The sequence below is a fragment of the Plasmopara halstedii genome (assembly GCF_900000015.1).
Source record: "Plasmopara halstedii genome assembly, contig: Scaffold_350, whole genome shotgun sequence".
NCBI classification, from domain to species: domain Eukaryota; phylum Oomycota; class Peronosporomycetes; order Peronosporales; family Peronosporaceae; genus Plasmopara; species Plasmopara halstedii.
Window position 1 is genome coordinate 369,667 of NW_020187271.1, and position 24,720 is coordinate 394,386.

The 24,720-nt window shown below is 42.5% G+C and overlaps 8 protein-coding genes across 8 annotated transcripts; 2 read left to right on the plus strand and 6 right to left on the minus strand.

Moving 5' to 3' along the window:
- Positions 1-1,682: 1,682 nt before the first annotated feature.
- Positions 1,683-2,600, minus strand: PHALS_09127 (syntaxin 7-like protein; the record flags this gene model as incomplete). The annotated part of the gene is made up of 3 exons (XM_024724569.1): positions 1,683-1,864; positions 1,932-2,042; positions 2,105-2,600. 3 exons carry the CDS (start codon positions 2,598-2,600, stop codon positions 1,683-1,685), a joined length of 789 nt encoding a protein of 262 aa, XP_024575433.1.
- A 246-nt stretch (positions 2,601-2,846) lies between these two features.
- PHALS_09128 (beta-galactosidase 3-like) lies at positions 2,847-5,413 on the minus strand (the record flags this gene model as incomplete). Its single annotated transcript, XM_024724571.1, has 4 exons — positions 2,847-4,190; positions 4,252-4,498; positions 4,564-4,960; positions 5,014-5,413. 4 exons carry the CDS (start codon positions 5,411-5,413, stop codon positions 2,847-2,849), a joined length of 2,388 nt encoding a protein of 795 aa, XP_024575434.1.
- A 133-nt stretch (positions 5,414-5,546) lies between these two features.
- Positions 5,547-7,526, minus strand: PHALS_09129 (uncharacterized protein; the record flags this gene model as incomplete). Its single annotated transcript, XM_024724572.1, has 1 exon — positions 5,547-7,526. The coding sequence occupies one exon, from the start codon at positions 7,524-7,526 to the stop codon at positions 5,547-5,549; it is 1,980 nt and encodes a 659-aa protein (XP_024575435.1).
- Positions 7,527-9,817: 2,291 nt separating this feature from the next.
- On the minus strand, positions 9,818-11,013 carry PHALS_09130 (uncharacterized protein; the record flags this gene model as incomplete). Its single annotated transcript, XM_024724573.1, has 4 exons — positions 9,818-9,879; positions 9,953-10,649; positions 10,715-10,780; positions 10,852-11,013. The coding sequence occupies 4 exons, from the start codon at positions 11,011-11,013 to the stop codon at positions 9,818-9,820; spliced, it is 987 nt and encodes a 328-aa protein (XP_024575436.1).
- Positions 11,012-11,975, minus strand: PHALS_15353 (uncharacterized protein). Its single transcript, XM_036407388.1, has one exon. It carries the CDS (start codon positions 11,531-11,533, stop codon positions 11,354-11,356), a length of 180 nt encoding a protein of 59 aa, XP_036263096.1. The 5' UTR covers positions 11,534-11,975; the 3' UTR covers positions 11,012-11,353.
- A 1-nt stretch (position 11,976) lies between these two features.
- PHALS_09131 (Transcription factor MEIS1 and related HOX domain proteins) lies at positions 11,977-12,879 on the plus strand (the record flags this gene model as incomplete). The annotated part of the gene is made up of 1 exon (XM_024724575.1): positions 11,977-12,879. The coding sequence occupies one exon, from the start codon at positions 11,977-11,979 to the stop codon at positions 12,877-12,879; it is 903 nt and encodes a 300-aa protein (XP_024575438.1).
- A 159-nt stretch (positions 12,880-13,038) lies between these two features.
- PHALS_09132 (uncharacterized protein) lies at positions 13,039-13,362 on the minus strand (the record flags this gene model as incomplete). The annotated part of the gene is made up of 2 exons (XM_024724576.1): positions 13,039-13,250; positions 13,314-13,362. The coding sequence occupies 2 exons, from the start codon at positions 13,360-13,362 to the stop codon at positions 13,039-13,041; spliced, it is 261 nt and encodes an 86-aa protein (XP_024575439.1).
- A 176-nt stretch (positions 13,363-13,538) lies between these two features.
- Positions 13,539-23,414, plus strand: PHALS_09133 (Concanavalin A-like lectin/glucanase, subgroup; the record flags this gene model as incomplete). Its single annotated transcript, XM_024724577.1, has 3 exons — positions 13,539-14,682; positions 14,745-22,138; positions 22,200-23,414. The coding sequence occupies 3 exons, from the start codon at positions 13,539-13,541 to the stop codon at positions 23,412-23,414; spliced, it is 9,753 nt and encodes a 3,250-aa protein (XP_024575440.1).
- Between the last annotated feature and the right edge of the window lie 1,306 nt (positions 23,415-24,720).

Sequence of the window (24,720 nt, forward strand, 5' to 3'; positions counted from 1 at the left end):
ACGGACATGGGATCCGCAAGGCACGAGCAGGGCTCGTTTTACGCCGCTGACGCAGCTCGCCTTCCTCGTCATCTCATGCGGGAAAATGAGTGTCATACTCGTAGTCGACCACCTCCACATCCTCAACGAGGCCACTCGTCACTGATAGCGTGCGCAAAGCGCGACGCTCGTGCTCATCGAGCCTAGGATGTACACCTCCCGGTGCCGCGGACGCACTGTCCGACATCGCACCGCGTGCGGGAGATGAAGTTGAGCTCTGCCCGTGCTTGCTGTCAGAACCAGCGAGACTTGATGACTTCAGTGTCGTTGACACAGGGCTCATTGAGCAAGGAAGTCATTTCATTCCAGCAAAATATGGTGCAGTGTCTAGCAGACACGCGAGCCTCGTTGAGGCAATAATCGATTGGAACTGTAAATGTTCTCAATCTTAATGGGGGAGGATGTAACAGGGTTACACGTATTTGAGGGGTGTGTGTCACACGAGATGTGCTTGGTGTGACAACGCCCAAACAAGAATACGATGCGGGCCTAGGTAGCCAGTAGTTATGCATGTATTTAGATTTTACCATATATATTTAGTCTATTTAGGAAAATCTAAACTATTAAATAAGGCGGCTTTGCCGTAGATGAAAATAAAATAAAATCAGTTTTGGATTTTAAACGGAAGAGCTAATTAGCCTTGGGAAAGGCAATAGTTACTCTTGAGTAAGTGAATTGCGATCCGCTAACTCGTACTTGTTCTAAGTATAGAACGAAAGGACGGTGACCTAAATTACGCTTTCTCAAGCGCTAAACTACGGCAGCATCGGTATGCCTCATCGCCGAGATATGTCGTGAAGAAGGCTTCCATCGCAAAGAAGCTTCTAGGAGCATGAGCTATAGATTGCAAGAAATACAGTGAATTTCTAGCGCAGTGAGTACTCGTTGAGCGTTCGCATTGCGAATGTCTAAATAAGGCAGAGAAGTGCACGCCCCAGCGTGGTTCCCAGGTTAGTGGCGAGGGTGTAACGTCGTATATATTCGTACACTTTATAAATCCGTACGAAATTCGCACCATTTACTTGCAAAGTCGTGGTACCAGAGCATCGATACTAGTGAAGATGATAACATTACGTCAGGAAAAATAATAAAGGAAATGGAAAGATCGAGCTGTTAGCCTTACATTGAGCGATATTGCTTGTCTGGTACTAGATGAGTCAAACGTCATTGATTTTGGTAAATTTAATAAAAAACATGTCACTTAGAAATAACAAAGCAAATTAAGTACTTTCTTACTTTAAAAGCTCTCGGTTCCGCTCCTGGGTGAAGCTTACGAATGCAATCTCTGTACACTAGATACGCGAACATTTGGCGGAGGTCCATCGTTTCATCAATTCCAGTATGTTGGCACTTTTGAGCGTCGTTAGATTGCCTGAAGAAATATAGAAGATTGTATAGATTCCCAGCGAACAGCTGTTCACCATCTATTAAAGATTAGTTTAATTTGAGACAAAATAAATAAAAAACTGGCTTTAAGTCTAATTCTAAAAATGTCTATCAGCTTACTTTGATCCAATAAGACGTAAATGCAAACAAGAGTTCAGCAAGATTCAGCATAATAATTCAAAATTGTTCATTTGAAAAAAAATCAATGCCTGTTAAGCCGTCAATCAACGGCACTTCACCTACATCTCTTGGTCACTTTAGCTAACAGCCGCCACGATTGCAATAACGGCCGCAATAATCATTAAAGCGAATAGACCAGTACAAATAAGTTTAGATTTTGAACACTTGCACAAACCCCGCTTTTCGTTGGCTTCTCGTACATTGCGCAGTGCGCCCTGTGCATTTTCCTGAGCTGTCTCGGTATTATCCTCAATATCGACTACATAAATTGTACAGTGATATAAGTATCTACGCCAGGATAAGCTAGAACAATATGTAAAGCGTACCCACTAACTCGCCCTGGTCCTGTACCAGTCCATCCACCTCTCGGTACGCTGCATTGACCTCATGCAGTTGCTGGTTAATTTTGAGAATATCTTCTTCTCTTCGGATCAAATCTGCAATCATAAAGTTAAATTATGAACCTTTAAATTCTAAAAAAAATCTATAACCCACTTACCATCTTCATTATATCTCGTCACATTGGCTTGTGCATAGATCTGATCCTCGTTGTATCCGTCAAAACCTTCAAGTTTTGTATCATCATCTGAGCGGAAAGAAAGCGATGACTTCCGAAGGTTAGAGACCGCTGCTCTCTCAGCCGCCAGCAACTTCTGACACGTCTCCTCAAAACTCTTAAGTTGATTCTTATAGTCCAAAGACAATTTTGCCACTTGAGTCTTCCGTGCACGACCACCAGCAGCCTTCGCACCTTTATCTAGCTCTTGTAATTTACGATTAATTCTTGCCACAAGCTTATTACCACGATCCGTGAGTTCAGTGAGCTGTTGGTGATTCGCTCGTGAGTCTTGCGGCGTGCCAAATAGCAACATCTTCTGGGCAATGGTGCGTGTGACTTGATTAAACTGACGCACATCCTTGGACGTCTCTTCCACTACATCATTATAATGCTCATTTTCACCCATCTTTGGCGAATTAACTGCCATGTAGCTCATAGCACGATAGGAAGCTATTTCAAGTGTGTTATGTAACCTTCCTATATTTTGTTTCGAAAAATTTGGTAGGGATAGGCTCTTAAGAAAAATTTAGTTGATTTTGTAACATAGCACAAACGGGTTGTTTTTATTTCTAATTGATTACGCTACATCCAATTGACAAACAGAATATTCTTTTTTATTCAAATTATTGTGAGTACGACAAATTTCCTATTAGTCGCTAACTGAAATTTTACATAAATTCGACTAGTCTGAATCCATCGTGGACAATACTAGTCGTACGCTCGAAATTGACCCACCAAGCTCATCAAAAACGACTAATAAATTCTCTCGATCTTTCAACAGCCAGTCTTGTGGAATATGGTAGTAACGCTGAACAAAGTTACCTTCATCGTTAATTAGCCAGTAACGTCCTAGGTCGTAACCATTGATGTATGCACGTCCACGTGTAAGTCCAATAAAATCAAACAAAATGGACTTCTGCATTTCGTAGTTCGTTGGCTGCTGCGTACGATAGATGAAGGAAGTTGCATACCAGCACAGCATTCGTCGGCCACCCGAAACATTTGGTTGATATGTCGAATTGTTTTCATGCACTGGAGTCCACTGAACCGAATGAAACCATTCTGGACGGTAAATCTCGAGTTGTTCACCCACAAGACTCGGATACATTTCCCACTGCTGGTCTTTCGTCAGATCCTTCTCACCAAATCGAACACTGCCAGTCACACCTTTACTGTGATTACTTCCCAAAGAGTAGATGCCCAAACTAACAGATACAAGCATAAGGTCATGCTGACGAGTCAAGTTGAGATTGGCTGGCAAATGAAAGCCAAATTCCTTGGAACAATTGCCACCAGGATACGCTAAACTTCTTTCACCAATCAGCCACCCATCAAGGAATGCAATGATGCTACCGGCCTCGCATGTCTCTACCTCCACCATCGATGCCTTGTTATTGATGTCACTTGATTGCTGAAGAAAGACTGTTGTCTTATACGTCAAATAGTCCGATTGGTCAGCTGTTAATTGAAGCTGTTCAACAGGGTGATCGGCAATCACTCGTTTCCTTGGTGTCGTCAAAGACACGTTTAATTCACTCCAATACGTCCACTTGAAGCTAGAAGCTTTAATTAAAGTTGAGTACGTACGATGCTGAAGACCTGGATATGAATGATGGACATCTGCAGTATCGAAAAGGATGACTCCGTCTTTTAGAATTATCATAGAGGATGCCGCAAGCGCAATTTTCTTGCTGCCAAAGGATACGTTAACACTCCGGTTGGCCATGTTTTCCAAGAAAGCGACTTGATTTGGTCCATCTTTTGGTCCATAGATGAAAGCTCGTTGTTGCGATGAAGCATTCACAATTTGTCCAGTTGAAAGCGGTAAATCGTGAGGGTTCAATACTTGTCGTTCGTTGCTTAACAATATTTCATTGCACTCTATCAGTGCTTCATGAAGCTTTCGCAAGTGGGTACGTTTCGGCTCGTTACTCAGACCGTCAAAGTGTAAATTTACTCCGTCGGCATACTTCGTCGTCACTCCAGCAGATGCAGCTCGACCGTAATTATTACCGCCGTAATACATCTAGCAGGGTCAAATAAAGTATCAGTTGAGAAGTTCTCACTTAGATAGCTGCGAAACCTACGTAATAATTATGGACAGCGCCACCAACAGCAAACCACCGAGCGACAGCATACGCCACGTCTTCAGGTGAACGTTGATCATTTGGCAGTGGCCTCTCTTTATCTTTTTGCCATGTTTGAAACCAGCCTTCATCCTCTGTCCATACGAGGGGATCAGATGGTCGATTCTTCACATTATTCACAGCAAACTCAACGCAATCGTTGTCATTGCATGAAAGAATCGTATTTTCAGCTGCGTTAGCGTGACACCTGCTCAACAATAGAAACCTTAGAATTATTCGCTCAAAATTTATAGCTTCGAGTCCAACACTTACATGATCCACGGAATTGATGTATCGAGACGTTTCACTAACTGTCCACACCATTCTACGTATTGTGGGTCATGCCCCGAAAACTCGTTCTCAATCTGTGCCATAATAATCGGTCCACCATTTATTGCTAAAAACGGCCTCGACAACGTCACCATGTACCGAAGAAATCGCTCCATTTCCATCTCCCATGGACCATTTGACGACCTCACCTTCATTCCAGGTATCCAATTAAGCCACACAGGGAGACCACCATTGCTCCATTCAGCACATACGTACGGACCAAACCGCACATGCAGGAATAATCCCACCTTTGCTGCTAATTCGTAGAACCTCGTGATATTAGCATTTCCCTCAAAATTATATACTCCACGCTCTCGTTCGTGCAGGTTCCAAAACACATCTACAAAGGACAAATGTAAATGCACTGATTCAACATGTTTCTCATTGACGTACACATCTCAATGTGATTAAGTCCGTCTCTTTTAGCCTCACGCAATAGCTGCTCCCATTGACCTGGCGAGCTGCGTGGATAGTGAATAGAACCACCGAGCAATATCGTCTGTTTGCCATCAATTTCAAAGCCTCGAGATGAATATGTGACGTTGTAGCCTGATTGGCGCTTGACTGCATCAATATCATCGTACGTAAGATACTGAAACATCCTACGGGGTGGTGGTTTGTGCCATAGTGGATTGGACACACGCTGTGCCGGTAATCGAACGCCAACAAAGCAGGCAACAAACGAGATTACGACTAGAAGAGCAACATCCATGCGCTGCAAACGACGCCTTGGCCTGGGAGTGTCTACAGGTAGAAGCGCTTCGTGGTCGAGACTCTCGTCATTAGAAAACATCTCTGCTATCAAGTTTTTAGATGCGAAAGATTTGGGATTTGTGTTTGAAAGGTACACTAAAGCAGTCGTATACTTATGCTTTATATGTCGAAGTAGCGTTGCGCCAATGGTAGTAAGAAAGCTTTGTGATGGTTTAAGAAGAGACTTTACGGTCGTGGCGATCAGACAAAAGTAGCTTTAGTACTTTAAAGACGTGACGAAGTCGACTGTCTCTTTGTGCGTGACGTTGATGATACGCAATAAGCTGATTGTTTAACCACTGATCTGTGCATACACTTTCCCAATGATTAAACCAGATAACGAGTTCTCGACGTCGACGCTTATGTGCCATATGATGCATTTGTGTAAGAATATAACTTTGGGTGATGACAAGTTGATGCCATTGTTGGAGACCTTGGCGACGTTGCGAGAGCAAAGTTTTGTGCCGTAATGCCCGGAACTTTATTCGGAAATCAGTCAATAAATTCCACTGATACAAGATACGTTTGACGACGCTGAGATAGTAGCGATGAGAAATTGAACTGATCTTCTCCTTCTGTTGCTGTCTATAGTAGATGTGTGCTTGGAATGTCCTTAAGTATCGACGCATGAGGTACGATCGAGTAAATGTGTCAGCTCTGAAACATTTGAATTTATAATCTTGAGCAACGTGAAACCATTGAACGAGACTTCTCCAATACTTTTGCTGGTGTTGATGTTTCCAATGGATACAGGCTTTTGTATGTAAATTTCTCTTTCGATTGACTTCCATACACAACGCTCGCAGATTCGAAATCACGTGACGTTTGTGTCTCTCACTCAACCAGGTCACCAACTTATTGTGAAGATGTTTCAACGTTCTTTCAACTTGTTTCCACAGTACAAGACTCTGAAAACTTTGACACAAGAGCGAATTTCGCCACTGAAGTAAGGCTTGGTCCATCAAAATCCTTTTACGATGCCACCTTGTAGCTCTCATCTTCCAAACTACGACAATGTCACTAGTGAGAAAGCGCTTATAAAACTCTGCAGCGAGTTTTACAGCTAGTTGCTTCTGTCGTTTATCATGGACCAATTGTCTCCAACTTAACCAGACTCTAAGCACGCAGTGGTTAATTTTAAACCGCAATACTCGAATCAGTTTTTCATGCATCTGCCTCGTAGTCGCTACGAACTGCATCCAAGCCTCAAAATGAGCTCGTAATTGGTTTGCTCTTTGGTTTTGAGACATCTGCTTCATTTGCTGAAGCACTCGGATTTGTGATTTCCAAATGGAAAACCTTTTGTCAAGTATCTTTGCTGTATTGAACGCTAGTGCTGCTTTCGCTTTCCTTTCAATCTGGACAACGTATCTCCATGTCGTTAATACGCTTTGCTCTACAAAAACACAGCGAAACACTCGAGCTTGGAGTCGCTTCTTGTCGTATACCCGTCGTTGTTGCCAATACTTTTTCCATTGTAACATGAACCTTTTCCTTTGAACTCGTTCGTGCACACGTATGGATTGAGCGTATGCCAAGCGACTTTGAAAAAATTGCTGCCAGCACTGAAAGCACGATGCCATCACACGGCTATTTTGAATTTTCTTTGCCTGGTTCCGAGTACGGATTCGAGACGTTTTCCACGTCCACAATTGCTTCAATGCGTAAGCTAAACGTTGTCTTTTCAACAACAGTTGAACAGCTCTTTTCTCGTTCTGACGTTGTCGCTGTAAGCTGACAGCTTGTCTTCTCCACTTTCTGACACCGCGGGACAGCAAATGAAGTTGACATTGACGTAACAGCGCAGCTACGCGTGCCAAATTGCTCTGTTTGACCATAACGTATTTACTCCATTTATTAAACTTGTCAACTAGTAATCGCTGCGTGTTGAAAAAGATTGCTAGCATCTCATTCTCCTTTTGCGCTTGCTTCATCATTAGCAGCTTTTTCCATGCGCTATACGACCGCCGAAGTATGATCTTCCAATGATGATGAAGTACCCATTTCAGCTGAATTTGTTTCTCAAGACAGTTCTTAAAGTGATCTGATCGAGTATGTTTTTGTTGACAATTTGAGACTAAAGCTTTCCACTCCAAGAAAATAGCTCGATAGAGTTGATCACTTACACATTGACTCGATACGGAGACGTTCATTTTAATGAAATCGCAGTGCGATTTCCAGCCAAGCAATATTTTTCGAAGCAGCAATCTATTGTAAGCTCGAATATATAGAAATCTCTTGCTGCAATATCTCCTCCATTTTCGGAATGCAAGACACAACGCAGACATCGTTCTGAGCTGATTTGTTCTTATTCTCAATGTTTTGTGCAGTATGCTCATCTCAAAGTACCTCTTCCACCCCTTAAATGCTCGTGATAACAGAATCTGCTGCCATAACCGTTTGACGAGCTTTCGCTTAAGAACTATTTGATGTCGCATCGTCTGACTTCCCCAGCGTTTGAATTGCTTCAGCAGGACACTTTTAGTATGAAATTGAATTGCTTCTATCGTTTTCGTTTGAGCAATACGAAGTTCTAGGCAAACAGTTTGCCACTTTGACAACGCTTTCGTTAGACGATAAGCAATAATGTGCTGAGTAGCCATTAGTTTATTGTGATGGAAAACAGAGGTCTGGCACCACGCATCTTGCCAGCAATGCATGATCATACGCATCAGACATATATTGTAGAATCTTGCAGCTTTAGCCATTCGTAAGCGATATTGATGACGTTCAAAGCAAAGACTGGACCATTGAGTAACACCAGACTGTAAATGTCTCTGACGCATCATCTCTCGAAACGATAACCACTTCATCTTGAGCAGATTTGATTTCATCGTAAATGAGTACCACGCGTTGAGGGTTTTGCTTTGTAATACCTGAATAAACCTGGCTCCAGCAATACTTTTCTTCTCCACTGATAGTCGACGAATGTGGATAGATTCAAGCCACGCAAATAGCAAGCGACGTTTAATACTTGCGCTTTGAAACTTCAGGGCAGTCCAATTCTGTTGTCTACGTTGAATCAAACGCCTTGTAAGAGCATTCCAAGCGTCAAAATAATCAATAACTGTTTTCTCTATTTGGCGCTGCCGTCGAATAGCCAGAATTTCTTCTTGTCTACGACGATTTTTAATAGCTAAATGCCAGTTAAACATTGCTGTTGTCAGAATTTGCCGAAAGTAATACGAGAGTGCCTTGCATTCTGCTTTTCTAATATCTGAAGCTCTTCTTTTGAAGGTTGTCCACTTCATGATAGCAAGTGCATACCTACGCTCAAACCAATATTCTTCTGCCACAGCAAGAGTCATCCTCTTCTCTGCAAGTTCCCGACAAATTCGCTTCCACTTAACAAGCGATAAGCGAATCCGATCAAGATTTTGCTTTCGAATTGCTATCTCAATATGAATTTGAACGTGCCATAGTCGAATAAATAAATATTTACGCTGTCGGGTTTGCTTTTTCCGAAAAAGTTTGACAAGCCGTCTGAAACACCGTTTTCTTAAAGTCACTCCATGCCATTGATCGATTATGCTTCGTAAATGATCTCTACTGCTTCGAAGACGATTTTGCTCTACACTTACGCGCCAGAAAATCTTTTTCTTTCTCCAATTTTCCCAAGCATTGAAATGTATCGCAACGGCTAGATTTTGATGCCTACGTGCACAAGAAGATTCAAATAGGTGAATTTGTAGCCTTCTTATCCATTTCTTTATGTATTTTTTCGCTGTAGAATCTCGCCAATGCTTAGATACAATGCAACACTTTTCCCGCAGACTAATGTGAACTGTACTTTGCGTATTCCAATGTAAAAGTACACGTTTAAGCTTTCTTGCATAAACATCTCGATAAAATCTTTCCATGCTTGTCAATCTTCTTGTGTTCGTAACCCATACCTTAAAGCTTTTTGTAATAACTTTCTGGTGGTACTGCTTCCTCGCCATTGTCATTTGATCTCGTATTATGTGATTAGCATTAACAAAACATTGTAGTTTGTCGATACAGTCCATTACTAAGCACCGCTCATATAATTTTCGTATCCTATCGAAGATGTGATTGCAACGGCGCGTAATATTCGAATTCTGGTTCCATCCTCGAAATGCCCATTGCAAAATATATCGATACTGAAAATGATCCGCAAGCAATGCGTTGCGAAAATCCACTTGTTGCTCCGTCATATAGCGTTTCCACCTCCGAATTCCACTTGATAGACCAATATGTTTACCATGAGCAATGGATAAGTGATAGAAAAGATTGTCATATGTGTCTTTCCACCACATATGAAAAGATGAGTTTTTTAGATGCTTTGCATAATGCGATAAAGCAGAATCATTCTTCTGTCGTTCTTGCTTTGCTAGAAAACTTCCTTTTCGGAAAGACTCAAATAAGAGTTTGAGGTGACGACATGTCCACTTTGAAACAATACTTCGATACAATTGTGTCTGTCTTACACATTGACTCCAGCATTGGAATACATCGTGTTTTCGCCTTCGCCCGCGTATACTCTGCCTTTGAACAATAATGCGTTTGAGTCGACAGTAGCGTTTTAGTTGATACAATACATTAAGCTTGATGCGCTTACGATAAACTTTGTTAGCATCACTCAAAAGCTGTCTCCTGCATTGGCTAGAATCAAGGCTACAGCGCCATTTTCGCATAAAAGTCTTTCGAAGTTTTTCACGGTGATATTCACTCGCTCGATCAAAGTGGTGCTCGCGCCGCTTTCGACTTGTATCCGCGTTACTTTTCCATCGGCTAAAACACGAGTAAGCCAAGCGAAGTTCTAATCGAAGTAGACGACGCATTTCGATGGAATGAGTGCCTTTAAAAACACCAATAGACTTAAGCGAAGAGATCTTTTTGTTGTTACAATCCACGTTAGCAGCACTCATATGCTCCATTTTTTCAATAATTTCTTGGTTTTGAGCTTTCTCCACGTTTTTAGTTCTTAAAGTATCTGTATGTCGCTTCAGTAGAAGATTTCGTTGTGAAACACGATGATATGGAGAGTCATTTCTCATCAAATGTTTCTTCTTAGGACAATTCGTGATATTATAAAAATACAACTGTTCTGTGGATCGACGAAGAGAAGATACCATCCATTTCCACGCCAAGAAATGAGATTTAATCACATTTCTTCTCCAGTAAAAGAGTGCAATGAAATTCTGCTGGTCATCTTTATTCAATGTACTCAAAACCACTTCACTAGAGTCTTCGGATGACGGCGAAGAGTGACGTATATTTCTTCCATGTCTCTTGCGATTGGATTTTGATATCAGCTGAATGCAACGACATACAAACACATAATGTGTGATCGATCATATAATTCCAACTTATAACTCACGGTCTTGTGACGATATTGTTCAGTTTGCGATGGAGATCGTGCTCTACTTTTCTTTTGAATGGATTTCTTGCGTCATACACAAGCCATGAATTAGCTTCACTATGAAAGTATACAAATCAAAACAAAAGATAGGAAACCTTTTCTAGGGGATAGAGAGGTCGAGTTTGACTCGCGATGTCTCTTGGATACTCATCAACCTCACTATATAAAGATAATTCTGATGATGAGGGGGAATAATGATCTTGAAATAAGTTTTGTGAGGAATGTCGATTGGAAGATGTTGTCCAAGTTGGAGACATTTAAACTACCCTACAATCAAACTTGATTGGAGCTCTTTGGCCTGATAGCGGCCATGAACGACGGTTCACATTACTTTGAAACGTACTGTTACTACATCACTTGGCTGATATCGTAGCGAAGAAATGTAAGGATGAAATTTCGATACGAACTTGTCATATTAAACGAGAGTTGGGATAATTTAAGACTCCTGTTATTCGCATTGTCAACACAAAATCATGGCATTGCACGGGATTCACGGAAGCAGACTCATTCCCTAGATTCTTAAGTCTTTAAAGTCATTAGAAAGCATGTAGAATTGTATTATGGCAAGGTATCCACTTGTGTATTGAATCTTCATTACTACCTCAACAATTTTGATGCTGCGATATCAACGTATGCGCGAATACTGTGAGCTTCTACTCGAGAAGAATCTCCGGTGTATTCATATAAATTTACTACTTGGTTACGAGCACATCGAGTGCAGTAGTTGTCGAAGCGCTTTCTTAAACCAGTACCAAGCGTTCGCGTCCTTGACCTCATTCACACAGTTCATAGAATATGAGAAATGAGTTCAGATACTAAAGCTGAAGACGCGACCGAAAGCTTGTCTTTGCGATGGTCTTGTACGATTCTCGCATCGCAGCAATATTATTCTGCATCGGTAGCTTGCTCCCATTGAAAGAGACAAGTAGTCTCGTAAAATCGTACCATTGTATCCTCTTTCTCCCTTCGTAAGAAACTCACACTGCAGCATCAACTTTATCATGAACTTCTATAACTTACGTTCATTGAATTTGATGGCAGTTACTGCTAAAAAATGTGACGATTGTTACGCGTCAACGTCGGGAACCATCCACGAAAATCTCCATGGCTACACATTGACAGAGACAGTGAAGGTGTGCGCAACGTCGCACATTTGAGCTGTTCGACCAATTGAAAGAGTGATGACGAGGTGCTGCAACAAGTTGAGTCGTTCTGGACAAATGCAAGTCCGTCAGCTTCCTTCAGTTGCAAATATGACATTTCCCAATCGGATGAACTATCGACTACGTTCTCGAGAGAAATCCGAGCAAGCTGTGACATTGACAGTTTGTGATGTCTCTAGTGACACTTTTGGGACATTATCTCATATCGATTCGAAGGTCAAATGTCAAGATGACAATATAAACTATGAGACTTTAGTCTTGCACGACCATGCTTTGTTGCCGCTGATACACAACCTTATGGCCATGATCTCGCAGCCAGCAAAGCTCCTCGCTGCTTTGGTAAGCGACTGTGACAAGAAGACGTCAAAACAAATGTTTTGGGGCAAGGCAACAGTATATCAACAATCAGAATTGCAAGGAATGATCACACCTTGGCGTCGAATTATTGAGGACATTGAACTGTATGAACTTACTCCAATGGATGTGATGATGTTGAAAGCAACAGTGTATTACTGGCATTTGTGGCAATACGTTTGTATCTCATGTGTTGATGCCGTGGCATCAATAGAGGAAAGCGCTACGAGTCCACAACCTAAGCAAGAGTCGAGAACATGGACATCTCAATTACAAAAACGCAGTGCTGCATCCATTTCTCCGCCACTTGAGAACAAATGTTCGACTGAACTATCGCAGAAAACTATTCTGTCAAGTGATTGCAACACAAACAAACGTTCGCGTATTAATCGAAAGAGCAATGAATTTCTCATTGCTTGGTTTCTAACGCACAAGGATAACCCGTACCCATCATCAGATGAACGTATGGAGATCGCTGAGAAAACAGGTTTGGCTGAACAGCAAGTGCGTAATTGGTTTGCAAACATGCGTAAGCGCCATTGGAAACCAAATCGAGCTAATACGAAGAAACCACGCTGTCTTGTGGATTATATGTTACGAAACTGATGCCTGATTGAAATCATATTGTAGTTCATGAGTGAATATGTACGCGTTGAAAGTAACCTCCCAATATCACACTAATTCAACTAGTTTATCCTCGTCATATAATCCTTTCATTTCATTCTCATCATCAAAGTACCTCATGAAGAAGCAAGTACATAACTTCTATTCCTCTTCCAAAACCGGAGGTTCTCCGATCTCGCTCTTTACGTATTTGTACTTGCCAGAAGAACGGAATACATCCTTATTATTACCAGAAGTCAAAGTCATAGATACTGGTGTGGGCTTCAGACCCAACGTTTGCTCTTTAAAAGCAGGCGTTAGTGCAGGCCAAGCCATCCAGCCAGCCAAAATGGATCCAGGAACGGCCCATGGTGCTAGTAAACGCACAAAAAGTCACGTCAGGAATACACACGTACAAGTCAAATGACTGGAATTACCTAAGCTCGTTAAGTCTTTAGTGAGACGAGTTAAACGAGCGACAGACATGATAAAGTCTCGTGAGGGGGGAAGTTGTGTCTTAAAGTATTTCGATTACGTGAGTGGCTGAAACTTAAGCCAATTGGTATAAAGTAAGCAGCATATCAATCTCAACTATCAAAGAGATCATTTAGGTTGGACAGTCGCCGAATCATGTCTTTTCAAGACAATAAACGTTTGATATCATGGTTACGCTATGCTTTATACGCTGCACTGTCTTGACGCTGCTGTTTTGTGCTCTTTGTTATCATTCTATTGTCTATGCTGAGATCACAAGTGCAAGCGTGACGCCGACGTCGTTAAATGCTGGTGTTGTCACTAACGTTACTGTCGCATTTACAAGTGAAGTTGCTATTGAGGTTGATGGATCGGTGGTGCTTGAATTTTCCTCTGAATTTCAAGTAGCTAGTGAACCATCGGTAGCTATCACAACACCAGGCAGTACCACGACGCTGTCAGTTCTATCAGTCTCCACGACACAATTGTCAGTGTTGGTTAAAACGACGAAAATTGTAGCCGGAATAGCCTTTGAATTTGTAATTTACAATGTGACTAATCCAGCGGCACAGACAACGCATGAATTTGTTCTATCGATTTATGATCCAAGTAAGATATTGCTAGAAAGAAATGCTGCTGTTTCTGGCGTTACTATAGCAAGCACGTTGCTGTCTAATGTGGAGGTGGCTCCTGATGATTTAAATGCTGGTGTGACGGGAACTACAAGTGTAATGTTTGCTAGTGATGTGGAATTACCAATAGATTCTCAAATAGTTGTGACGTTTCCACGTGCCTTTACAGTGGCATCCACATTCCTATCATCAGTCATAAATATTGATAGCGATAGCACAGTGACTTCATCTAACTTCGAAGTGACCATCACGGTCAAAGGCAGTGTGGTGACGGCAGGAAGCAACATTTCATTTAAGCTCGACAATATCACGAATCCGGGCGCAAAGACGACAGGCACGTTCGCAGTGGCTACAAAAGACAACTTCTCAAGGGTTTTTCAGTCATTGACAGCAATCAATCCAGTGATGATTGTAAGCACTACGCTTCTGAATGTATCAGTTGAAGTAGAGAATTCCATTGCTGGTGTCTCGTCAGAATATACTTTTGAGTTCACAATGAATGTTGATATTCCGATTGGAGGGTCTGTGGATTTGCTTATACCAATCGATTATTCGCTCTCTGATAGTCTTACTGTAATAGACTTGCTTACGTACAACAATTGGACTCAAGTAATAAATGGACAATTGATAACCATGAATACATTGGCTTCGTATCCTGCAGGTCAGCATCGATTTCAAATTCGTAATCTCGAAAACCCAGGTATGTGGTTCAGCGTTGCATATTCTTTCACGATATCTGACAATGTGAGTCGCTTCAACCAGGAACAAGTATCACGGGATCCTTTGATATCTCTACTATGGATGCAAATGGATATCTTCTCGAGAGCGCGAATTGTCCCGGTATCACGATTAAATCGGGTATGATCACGGATGCAGTATTGACACCGCACTTAGCGCACCCTGGAATAGTTTCTTCAGTTGATATTTCGTTTACTTCTTCTGCTGGACTATCAAAAAGCAGTCTTTTGATTCTACGACTTCCACTTGGAGACTACGATGCAGCAGTGCCAATTCTAGATATTATGGTCAAAGCTCCAGTGAATATCACTGCTGCTGCCGCATGGAATAGTACATATGCCGCGATGTTAATCATTCTCACTAGCTTAACAACCATTGTGCATGGTACTCGTGTCGATTTACAAGTGACAGCATTAGAAATGCCGCAATCGATACGATCTATGTCAACAGCCGCTTCGATTGAGAGCTGGAACGCCAAAGGTCTCATACTGGACACTCCAAGTGTACTGACACTCCCTGCAATAACTGCAGTTCAGAATCTTTCTTGCACGTGGTACACGAACATTCCAAATCCTGGAATAACTTCTAACGTTGTCGTCACTTTTCCGACCAACGGTAAGATTCCTGAGGGTGGTAAAATTATTCTCCAACTTCCAAAATTCGACTTTTACGCGAACACAACAGGCAATGCTCCTGCCGTTCTGTTCACATCTCCAAGCACGGTTGCTGCAACATCATCATGGGATTCTGTAAATGCTGCTCTTGAGGTGATCGTAAACGATTCAATCCCAGCCTCTCAAGTGAATGTACAAATGATCATCAAGGCACTAGATACTCCTGCCTCAATACGAGTAGCTCCCATAATCCCAGCCATGCTGACAACTTTTGATCCTTTTGGAGTTGTAATAGATGGCCTTAATATGCTTCAAATGGATGCCATCACTGCAGGTTCAATCTTAGGTAGTCGTATTTGGACTGCAGTGAATGCTGTGGCTGGAGTAACTAGCAATCAGATGATTGAATTCTTCATTACGGGCAAAATTGAATGTGGTGGAACATTTGAACTTTTACTCCCTGACGCGCAGTGGAATATGGCAGCGACTAGTGTAGCAACGTTTCTCGAGCCAGATCTCGGAGATGTTGGTTCAGTATCGTGGAACATGTCTAGTCGACTGATGATCGTGACTCTGACTGGATCGGTATCGATCGATTCTTACACTAAAGTTTCATTACTTATCCATGATGTCCTCAATCCTCCTAAAGAGACGGGCATTTACAATGCATACGTTACCACTAAAGCTCCTGACAATGGTGTCATTGATGGACCGAGTACATTATCTGTCATGACCATTTCAAGAGGAATCTTAGCAGGTGCGAAAGCTTGGTCGTGTATCAATACAACAAGTGCAAGCATGCAAAGTGACCAGCGCATAAGCTTTTCACTTAGCGGAGGTTTACCAAGTGGTAGCATCATTGTACTTACGCTTCCAACTGGTGGATGGCGTATCATTAACAGCGCGACAGTGTCAGTGGCATTTTCTTTGCCGGTCACAGGCATAACTGTACAATCGGCTGCTTGGTCTTCTACAACGTGTGAATTACGAATCGTTACAGCTGGAGATATGAGTGAAGGAACATCAGTAGAGTTGATAGTAAAGAACATGATCAATCCGTATACGAGCTTAGTCGCGAATTATTGCACAGTCACCATGATGCTACCAGATTTTGGTGTTGTAGCTGAATCGAAAGACATTGTCGTGAATGCAATATCGAGTGACTTGCTGCCTTTGGAAGGCACTTTTATATCGACGATTTCTACTCCAGGGGTTTTATCTACTCAGACAGTCTCATTCACAAGTGGGGGTGAGCTTAAGTCTGGTGCAATGTTTTGCCTTACAATCACTGACGAATGGACACTGTCGGCTTCCACGACTGCCTCGCTTACATTGACTCCAAGCGCACAAAGTTCGTCACTAATACTCACGCATGATACAACGAAGAGTGCTATTTGTATGCAAACTGCAGTAGCAATTGATCAAGAGACAGCGCTTATCATTGTCTTGACGGATGTCCTATCACCGCAGTCGATTCGTCCGGAGCGACTTGCTACACTGGAGATTCAGAGCCATCTTGGTGGCATCGTTAATACAGGATTCATTCGAATAAACGCAATCACGAAGGGAGAATTAAAGGGATCACTTACATGGCAGCCACTGATACAAAATCCTGGTCCTGTTGCTGGATTAAAAACTTCTGCGACGTTAAGCTTCAATACGACCGGGCGGATCGCTGCAGGGGGGTCTATAATAGTCGAGCTTCCATTTGAATGGGTTATTTCCTCCATGTGTGAAGCGACATTCCTTCACCCACCAGTGTTTGGTAAAGCTTCGTGTAGTCAAAACAACATTAGCATCGTCATATCTGACAATCTCGCTGAAGCCTCAAATATACTCGTATTGCTCACAGGCGTTTATAATCCTTCATATGTAATGGCGGAAGGGATAGCGTCTTGTCGAACGATTGCATCTGATGGAGGAACGATAGATGAGAGTAGTAGTCTCACTACAGGTGCCATTGTAGCTGCAGTAACAGGAATTAAAAGCACGGGTGATCCATTTACAGCTGTAGTTGGACAATCTAAAACGTTTGTGTTTGAAGGATCTGCACTGGCGCAAAATGATGTCGTTAAATTTGTCGACGCAAGTTCTACAAGTGATGCGAATTGCGGTGAGTCGACAACAGGTCAGTCCGACGTTGGTGGTGTCGGTATTCAGTACTTGAGCGCAGACGGTGACATCTCTGTCAAATTTACGCAATCGTCAATAGACAAACACCCTTTTGTCATTTGCTACAAATTCGGTGACAACCCATTCAAATTGTATTCAACGCTTAGCATTGCAGTCAAGGAGATTAAGTCGGTAAGCTCTGACGTTGGATTGTCTAATATTGCGGTCGCAAACTTTGTGAAAGCGTGGACGTTCAATGGCAATGGTATTTCAATCGGAGATCAGATGCGATGGGTCGATCTTGCTATTGTACAAGATGCAGCATTCACAACAACCTTACCAGATTGTCTTGACACGTCAACACTAGCAACACTTGTCCCTTTGTCTTCTGCGCTGGAATCTGGCTACACTCGTATCATTTCGAACAGTCCGGTTATCTCATTCGCCATCTCAACGGAAAGTAGTGGTAAGACGTTTTGTCTATGCTACAAATTTGGAAGCGAGCCATTTATGATTTATCCATCGATCCAAGTGCAAGTAAAGCATCTTAACACAATCAAAACAACATCCGTAGGAAGTGATGAGTTCGTCGTAGTCCAATCGCCAAAGTCGTTCAAATTTCTTGGGAATGGTGTTGCATTGAATGACCGCTTGTACTTTGTCGAGTTAGGGAGTGTAGCATCATGTAAAGACAGTGATACGGACAGATCCTTACAGTTGTTGTATGATATTGGCGAGCAGAAACAAAGTTTAGCTTTTGTTGATGAGAACTTTGTAGCAATGATCAATTTTGATGTCGAAGCTGCTGGAATGATAGTGACACCATGCTATCAATTCGGCATCGAGCCGTATCAGCTCTATCATGACATTCGACTGACTGTAAAAATGATCCAGCAATACTTTGGAACTGTAGGATCACCTCATTTTGCTGTTGCTGACGTTCCGAAAGCACTTAGATTTATGGGTTATGGTATGAGTGGAGGTGACCTGGTACGGTGGACTTTGAATCAGAATAAAGATTGCGCGACTGAACCTGCTACTTTATCCGAACTCGTGACTTTAAAACCTATCAGCACAATTGCTTTAGATGACGACAATACAGCAACATTCAACTTTTCTAGTACTCAGGACGATTTCAATCCCGTATTGTGCTACAAATTTGGTCAAGAAAGTTTCAAATTGTATGCTAATCTTTCGATTGCAATCGGGACAATCCGTGCAAAGCTCTCTCAAACTGGAGCCAAGGAAATTGCCGTCGCATATTCGCGAAAAAACTTTACGCTTTATGGTGCTAATCTTGCTGCAGGAGACCGAGTTGGATGGACAACTACAATAGATTCAACTTCCTCCTGTAGTAATCTCAGTCTGTTAGTTCCTAATTCATTGAGTTATGACGATGACTTTCTCTCGTACGTCACTGATACCAACACAGTTGGCGTCGCGTTTACGTCGCTAAGCTCTGGAAAACGATTGTATCTTTGTTATGGATTTGGTCAAGAGCCTTTTAAACTATATGAGCTTTACTTGGATGTCAAGAGTATCACAAATATGCGTGCGATTGCTTCAAGTCAAAGTGCTGTCGTTGCAGGAGCATATAAAACGTTCCTGTTTGATGGATACGGCGTAGCAACGGGCGATTTTGCGAAATTTTCGAGTACCACAGATGATTGTACAACTCCAGGCATCACCTTACTAAACATTAAAAAGGAATTTGATGATATTAGTGAGATGGCCATATTCCTGTATGAAATTTCAGGCACTACCTCAACTGGCACATTTCAAGTAAGTGATGACACGGAATCCGTTGGACTTGGTCGAGTTTTATGTTATCGATTTGGGATCGAACCGTTTGTCTTGTATGAAAACGTTTCTATTGATGTAAAAACAATTTGGAGACTACATCAGACGAACTCAAAGAACGGAGGACAGGACAATGTTGTGGTTGTGAATGAACCAAAGCAAATGACGATTGATGGCGTTGGTATTGGTGTCAAAGATTCGTTAAAATTTGTAAGCAGGGAAGCAAAAAGTAGCGATGCTGATTGCGTCGATTATCCGGCTCAAGGTTACACTGATGGTCATCAGCTTCAAGTGGCTGAGGATTTGACAGTGACGCTATTATTTGAGTATGGTTCGAATGGAAGCATATGGACCCTTTGCTACAAGTTTGATGGCGAACCCTATCGTATGTATACAACCATTGTCTTTACCGTTAAGGAGATAACAACGTTGTTAGACTACACATTTCAGACAATTGCAGGTTTGGGAGAAGTAGCGATAATTGGACATCGTAAAGACTGGAAGCCTGTGGGCTCAGGAATCCAGGAGGGGGACACAATTAAAATTGTGCCTCAAAGCGTAACATCTAGCGCTGAGTGCGGTAGAGCCAACAGCAATGTTGCGAGTGGAACTACGCTTATGACTGTCGATTCAAAATTGACATTCTCACAAACAATTTCTGAATTTCCAAGGTCGTCAACCGATGTTTATCACTTATGCTACCAATTTCAAGACGAACCGTTTACTTTTATTCGTGATTTTACGCTCACTACATACGGCATTAGCAGTCTTGATCGTAATGTTGTGCTTCAAAATGCCGTGACAACGACTCTGATCACTGGATTTCATACCTCAGATACAGATGAATTGGGTTGGACAACAAATTCTACCACATGTAGCTCTATGCTTGGACGTACGCAAGTATTGGAGTCAAGAGCTACTCTGTATTTCACCGAAACTTACTCGCAATTGTACTTGTGCTATAGTTTCAATCACCAACCCTTTGACATATTTAGTAGCTTGACTCTTGCTGTAGTTCCAAGCGAAATTTGGATGCCTCAGAGTGTGTCGATTGTCGCTGATCAAAGTGCAACAATTGCCGTCTTTGGAACATTTGGATTTACGCAGGGTATCGATCAAGTTGCGTGGGTGCCCTCAGACGTCACTGAGTGTTCAATCGATACAGTAGCTACTTATGCAGAAGTCATGCAAAGCGCTGTCACAAGTATAACAAAATCAGAGTCTGATATACCGAACGCGGGTGAGGCTCTCTTTAATGTAAAGTACGTCGCACCTCGAAGCGGCAGCAAGATCACAGTGACGGATAGTTTTTCCACCTGGAAATTGTGTTACCGTTTTGGTTCGACTCCAGCTTACGTTATGTATGAAAAGGTCTTGTGTACGGTTTTAGATGTTACCAAGGTGCTATTAGTCTCACAAGAGATCACAACGAGTGGAGCTGTAGTGAACTTTGAATTTGATGGTGTTGGTATTCAAGACTTAGACGCAGTGAAATGGGTGGACGCTTTGACGGCTGCAAATGATGCAGACTGTAACCTTTTATCTTCGGTTGGAGGCAGTAAGGTCACTGATGTTGTCAACTCTCGCGCGACATTTGATTTCACAGAAACAAAGAATGCTATGGATTTGTGCTATCGATTTCTGGGTCATCCATTTAAGCTGTACGCAACAATTTCGATCCAGAAAATGACAAAGTCTGGAGCTAGTACTGTTCGGACCACAACCGACGAGACGAAGTATGACGAAGAGGCTATGGCGGCGTCAAGCGATGAATTCAATCTTAATCGAGATGTAGCTACCGTATCCTTGAAACTTGATAAAGATATCAATGATATCCCACCCGGTTCCAGTGCTGAAGCAGCATTCAAAACGTCATTTGTAGCGACGTTGGCGGCGTCGTTGGGGATCGATGTGTCTCGTATTCACATCACGGGATTGGTGGCAGGTTCAGTGATTGTTCAGTTTCAGCTTTTGGCTTCTGACAACTTTGCTGACTTATCCGTGAATGAGGTGGTGCAAACTCTTCAAAGTCAATTACAGGACTCGAGCAGTCCTCTACTCTCAAGTAATGTCGTCACTGTCAAGAATCCGTCAACTGCACTTCAAGTGACCGTCACGTCAGTCCTTGCACTAACGACAACATCGTCTGTGGCACTTCAGGCGCTAGCATATCAGCCAAATGGCCTCATTTCGTTTGTTAAAAGTATTTACAGTGTGACCGAAAAATCATCCAAGCTGACAATTCCTGTCATTCGTCTACAAGGTACTTCTTCAATCTTGTTAATTACTGTGAAGGTTCAGACAGTAGGGACAACAGCAATTATTGACACAGATTACGCATTTTCGGATTCAACGACGTTTAATGAGCACTTGAAGCTTATTCATCTACGCTTTGACATTGGGGACTCGTTGCAGACTATTGAAATTAATTTAGTGGATGACGATGTGAAAGAAGCTCATTTTTCAACAATCTTCTTAAGTTTACAACAGCCGCTGACGGCCGGAGTTTCTCTCGGCTCAATAAAGGAGACTGTTGTTCGAATTTATGACTACGAGGATGCGATTCCACTTGCTGTTTCAAGTTTCAGACTTAATGTCGATCAGCCAGAAGACCAGCAAACGCTTCTACAAGCATGGCAGGTGGTTGCAAATGGAGAAAATCTGCTACGAGTCGATGGAAATGGCATATTTGCAGTGGACGAAATCATTGGTGAAGCTGAGTACAATGAAAAATGCGATTTTGCTGCTCCTACTGGCATGTGTGCGTACGCATGTGAATGGGGCGATGGTCTACCTTCTTCTAGTGAGCTAGTAAATAGCTACAACGTGCTGTCGCTTGATGGTGACGATTATGTAGCAAGCATGAGTACCATTCATTCATTCCCGTCTGAGGTGCATGACTTTTGTTGGATGGCCATCTTCTTTACTTTTCATCTAACTTTTGTAACTGCAGGCATTCACTGTATCGCTCTGGGTCAAGACCAGCCAAACAGATATCAACGCATGTCTTTATTCGTACGCTGTGTCTTCTTCGACAACTCCAACTGTACCTTTAGCACTATGCAATCCATCAAATCTACAGCTTTATATCAATGCAGTAAACAACATCAGTGGAATAGTCACTTCAGTCAATATCAGTGACAATGCGTGGCACTTTCTTGCTGTTACATGGAGTTCCGAAGATGGTCGGGTGAGGATTTTTGACAATGGAATATTAGCATTTGATGGAGGATCGTACCGACGAGGCAAAACGCTCGATTCGAATGGCTACTTTATCATTGGTCAACTGGTTCTTTCCAGTGCATCAGCAACATGTACAGTAGTAGCAGAAGCTCGTGCTCAGGCCAGCAGCATAAGTGCTACATCATTTCTTACAGCTACCGAGGATGTGAACTGCAATGTTGTTGCAGAAAGTGGGTTTAAGGGTTGGATTCAGCATGTTCACATATGGTCACGAGTGTTGGCACGGTCAGAGCTTTTGGGAGAACTTGCGTGGCCTTTTCGGGTTGTCAGTAATGGTCTCATACTAAGGTGGAACTTTGACACACCTCAATTAGTATTGCAAGGTCGTGTAGTGAATGATCTCTCGATGCGTGGCCAAGCAGACAAAAATCCTGGTGTACTGAATTGTAAGACGTCAAGCTCCCTGCAATCAGCACCAAACGCTTTGAATCATACAGCAAATAACTGTCTACTTCACGGCGTATTGCCACGACTCGATACCTCGTTTCCTTGTGGTCCTGTGTATTCCAATATTTGGCACTTTACTGCTCCTGCAACTTTTGTTACTAAGCTCAAACTTGCGTACGGCGGCCGTCTTCAATATCGTCTCCTCGCTTCAAGCTTTAATGGAACGCCACGACCTCGTCGTGGTCAAGTGTCAATATTTAGCACTAATACTGCTGGTCTCCAAAATCAGATCTCAATTGCGCTCGGCTCGTTCGACCTACCATCATTAAGTAATTGGACGTACTATTCCATCGTGTTGCGTGAAGACTTTGGGTGGATTACCGAACCAGATGGAAAGACTCTTACTCTAGCCGACTTTAAGGAAAGTCTTGATGGTGCAACAGCGCTTTGGATTCGAGGTGATATCTGGGGATACGACTCGACTGGACCTGGACAAGAAGTAGTCTATCTAAACGACGTCGCACTCTACGGTCGATAGTCTGCTTAGCACTAGCAACTTTGCTGATCGCGACAATGACCCAAGCTTTAGTTTGCAAATGTAAGCATGTGATCTAAGCTGTCTTACAGTGAGACATCTTTCTGGTCTTGGAAAGATATCTTTTGGTACCTAATGTTAACAATAAATTCATCGAAAGCTTGATGAAAGGAAAATGGCATTGCCAATTGAATGTACATGGTTGTCAAGCCGATTAACTACGTGCTTGGAGTCCTCACGCAATGCAATCATAATTGCATTTTCCAGAGTCATCAGACTGGCAGAAGACTTCATTCAGTCTTAGGAGGACCATAACTGAGTCCCTCCGTAAAACACATGTGTAAGACATTAACCGGGATAAACCGTTGTCTCGGTACAGACGCACTGGCTGGTCTAAGATAGCCTTGATCTTCGAGGAATCTGCCTGCAGGTCATGTTTGCCGATAAAGAATCCCAAGAAGAGATTACAGGCGCTCAAGAAATACTTCTCGTTATTGCCAATAGCTTACTGGCAAACATATATTCGATCTCCGCTCGCAAATGTTTGATGTAGATGTCCACATCAGACTCCTCGTTCTCCGTTTTACTATGGACGAAGAATGTTTCATAGATTTAGGATTGTGATAAGCCTGATTTGGTTCATACAGCTTTGTCACTGGTCTGTAAGACAATCCGTGTGACATACTCAGCCACTTCCAGAACATCCTGCTCGGAGTACTCCTTCGTAAGAGTGATGCTTGTGTCTTTCATGCGCAGCTGAAAATAAACACCAACCGGTTCAAGGACACTGAATAGACCATCCTGTACTGAAGCACGCCCTTTCTTGGAATCTGCGTTGTACCGACGTAGACTTTCATTTATCGTTTCGTATTTTGCACGCATAACAACATCTATGACATCACAATATTTTTCAGTAAGTGGTATTGTCTTGTGACGCAGCATATGCAATCAGGAACAGGGTCAGCATCACGGCACATTCCTCGATGTGGGTCAATCGCGTGGTGAAATTCTTGTCGCCATATTCTTACAGTCATTTCACTCCATGCACTCAGTCCTTTGCGGGTTATATTGATGGGATTACTCATGATTGATAATGAGTTTTTCTCTACTAGCCGTGCCTTTTTGTTTACTTCATCGTTTTCGAAGACAACCGCTGGAATTGATTTTTCAGGCCCCATGCAAGGGTAAACTTGCAATGAGCAAAAGTGATATTGGTACCAGCTCATGAGTTTGCGATAGCTCCCATGCAGTTTATGTGTGACGGGTCACACGGCACCTTGCACAGAGGAAGCTTGACTTCCAAGAGTAT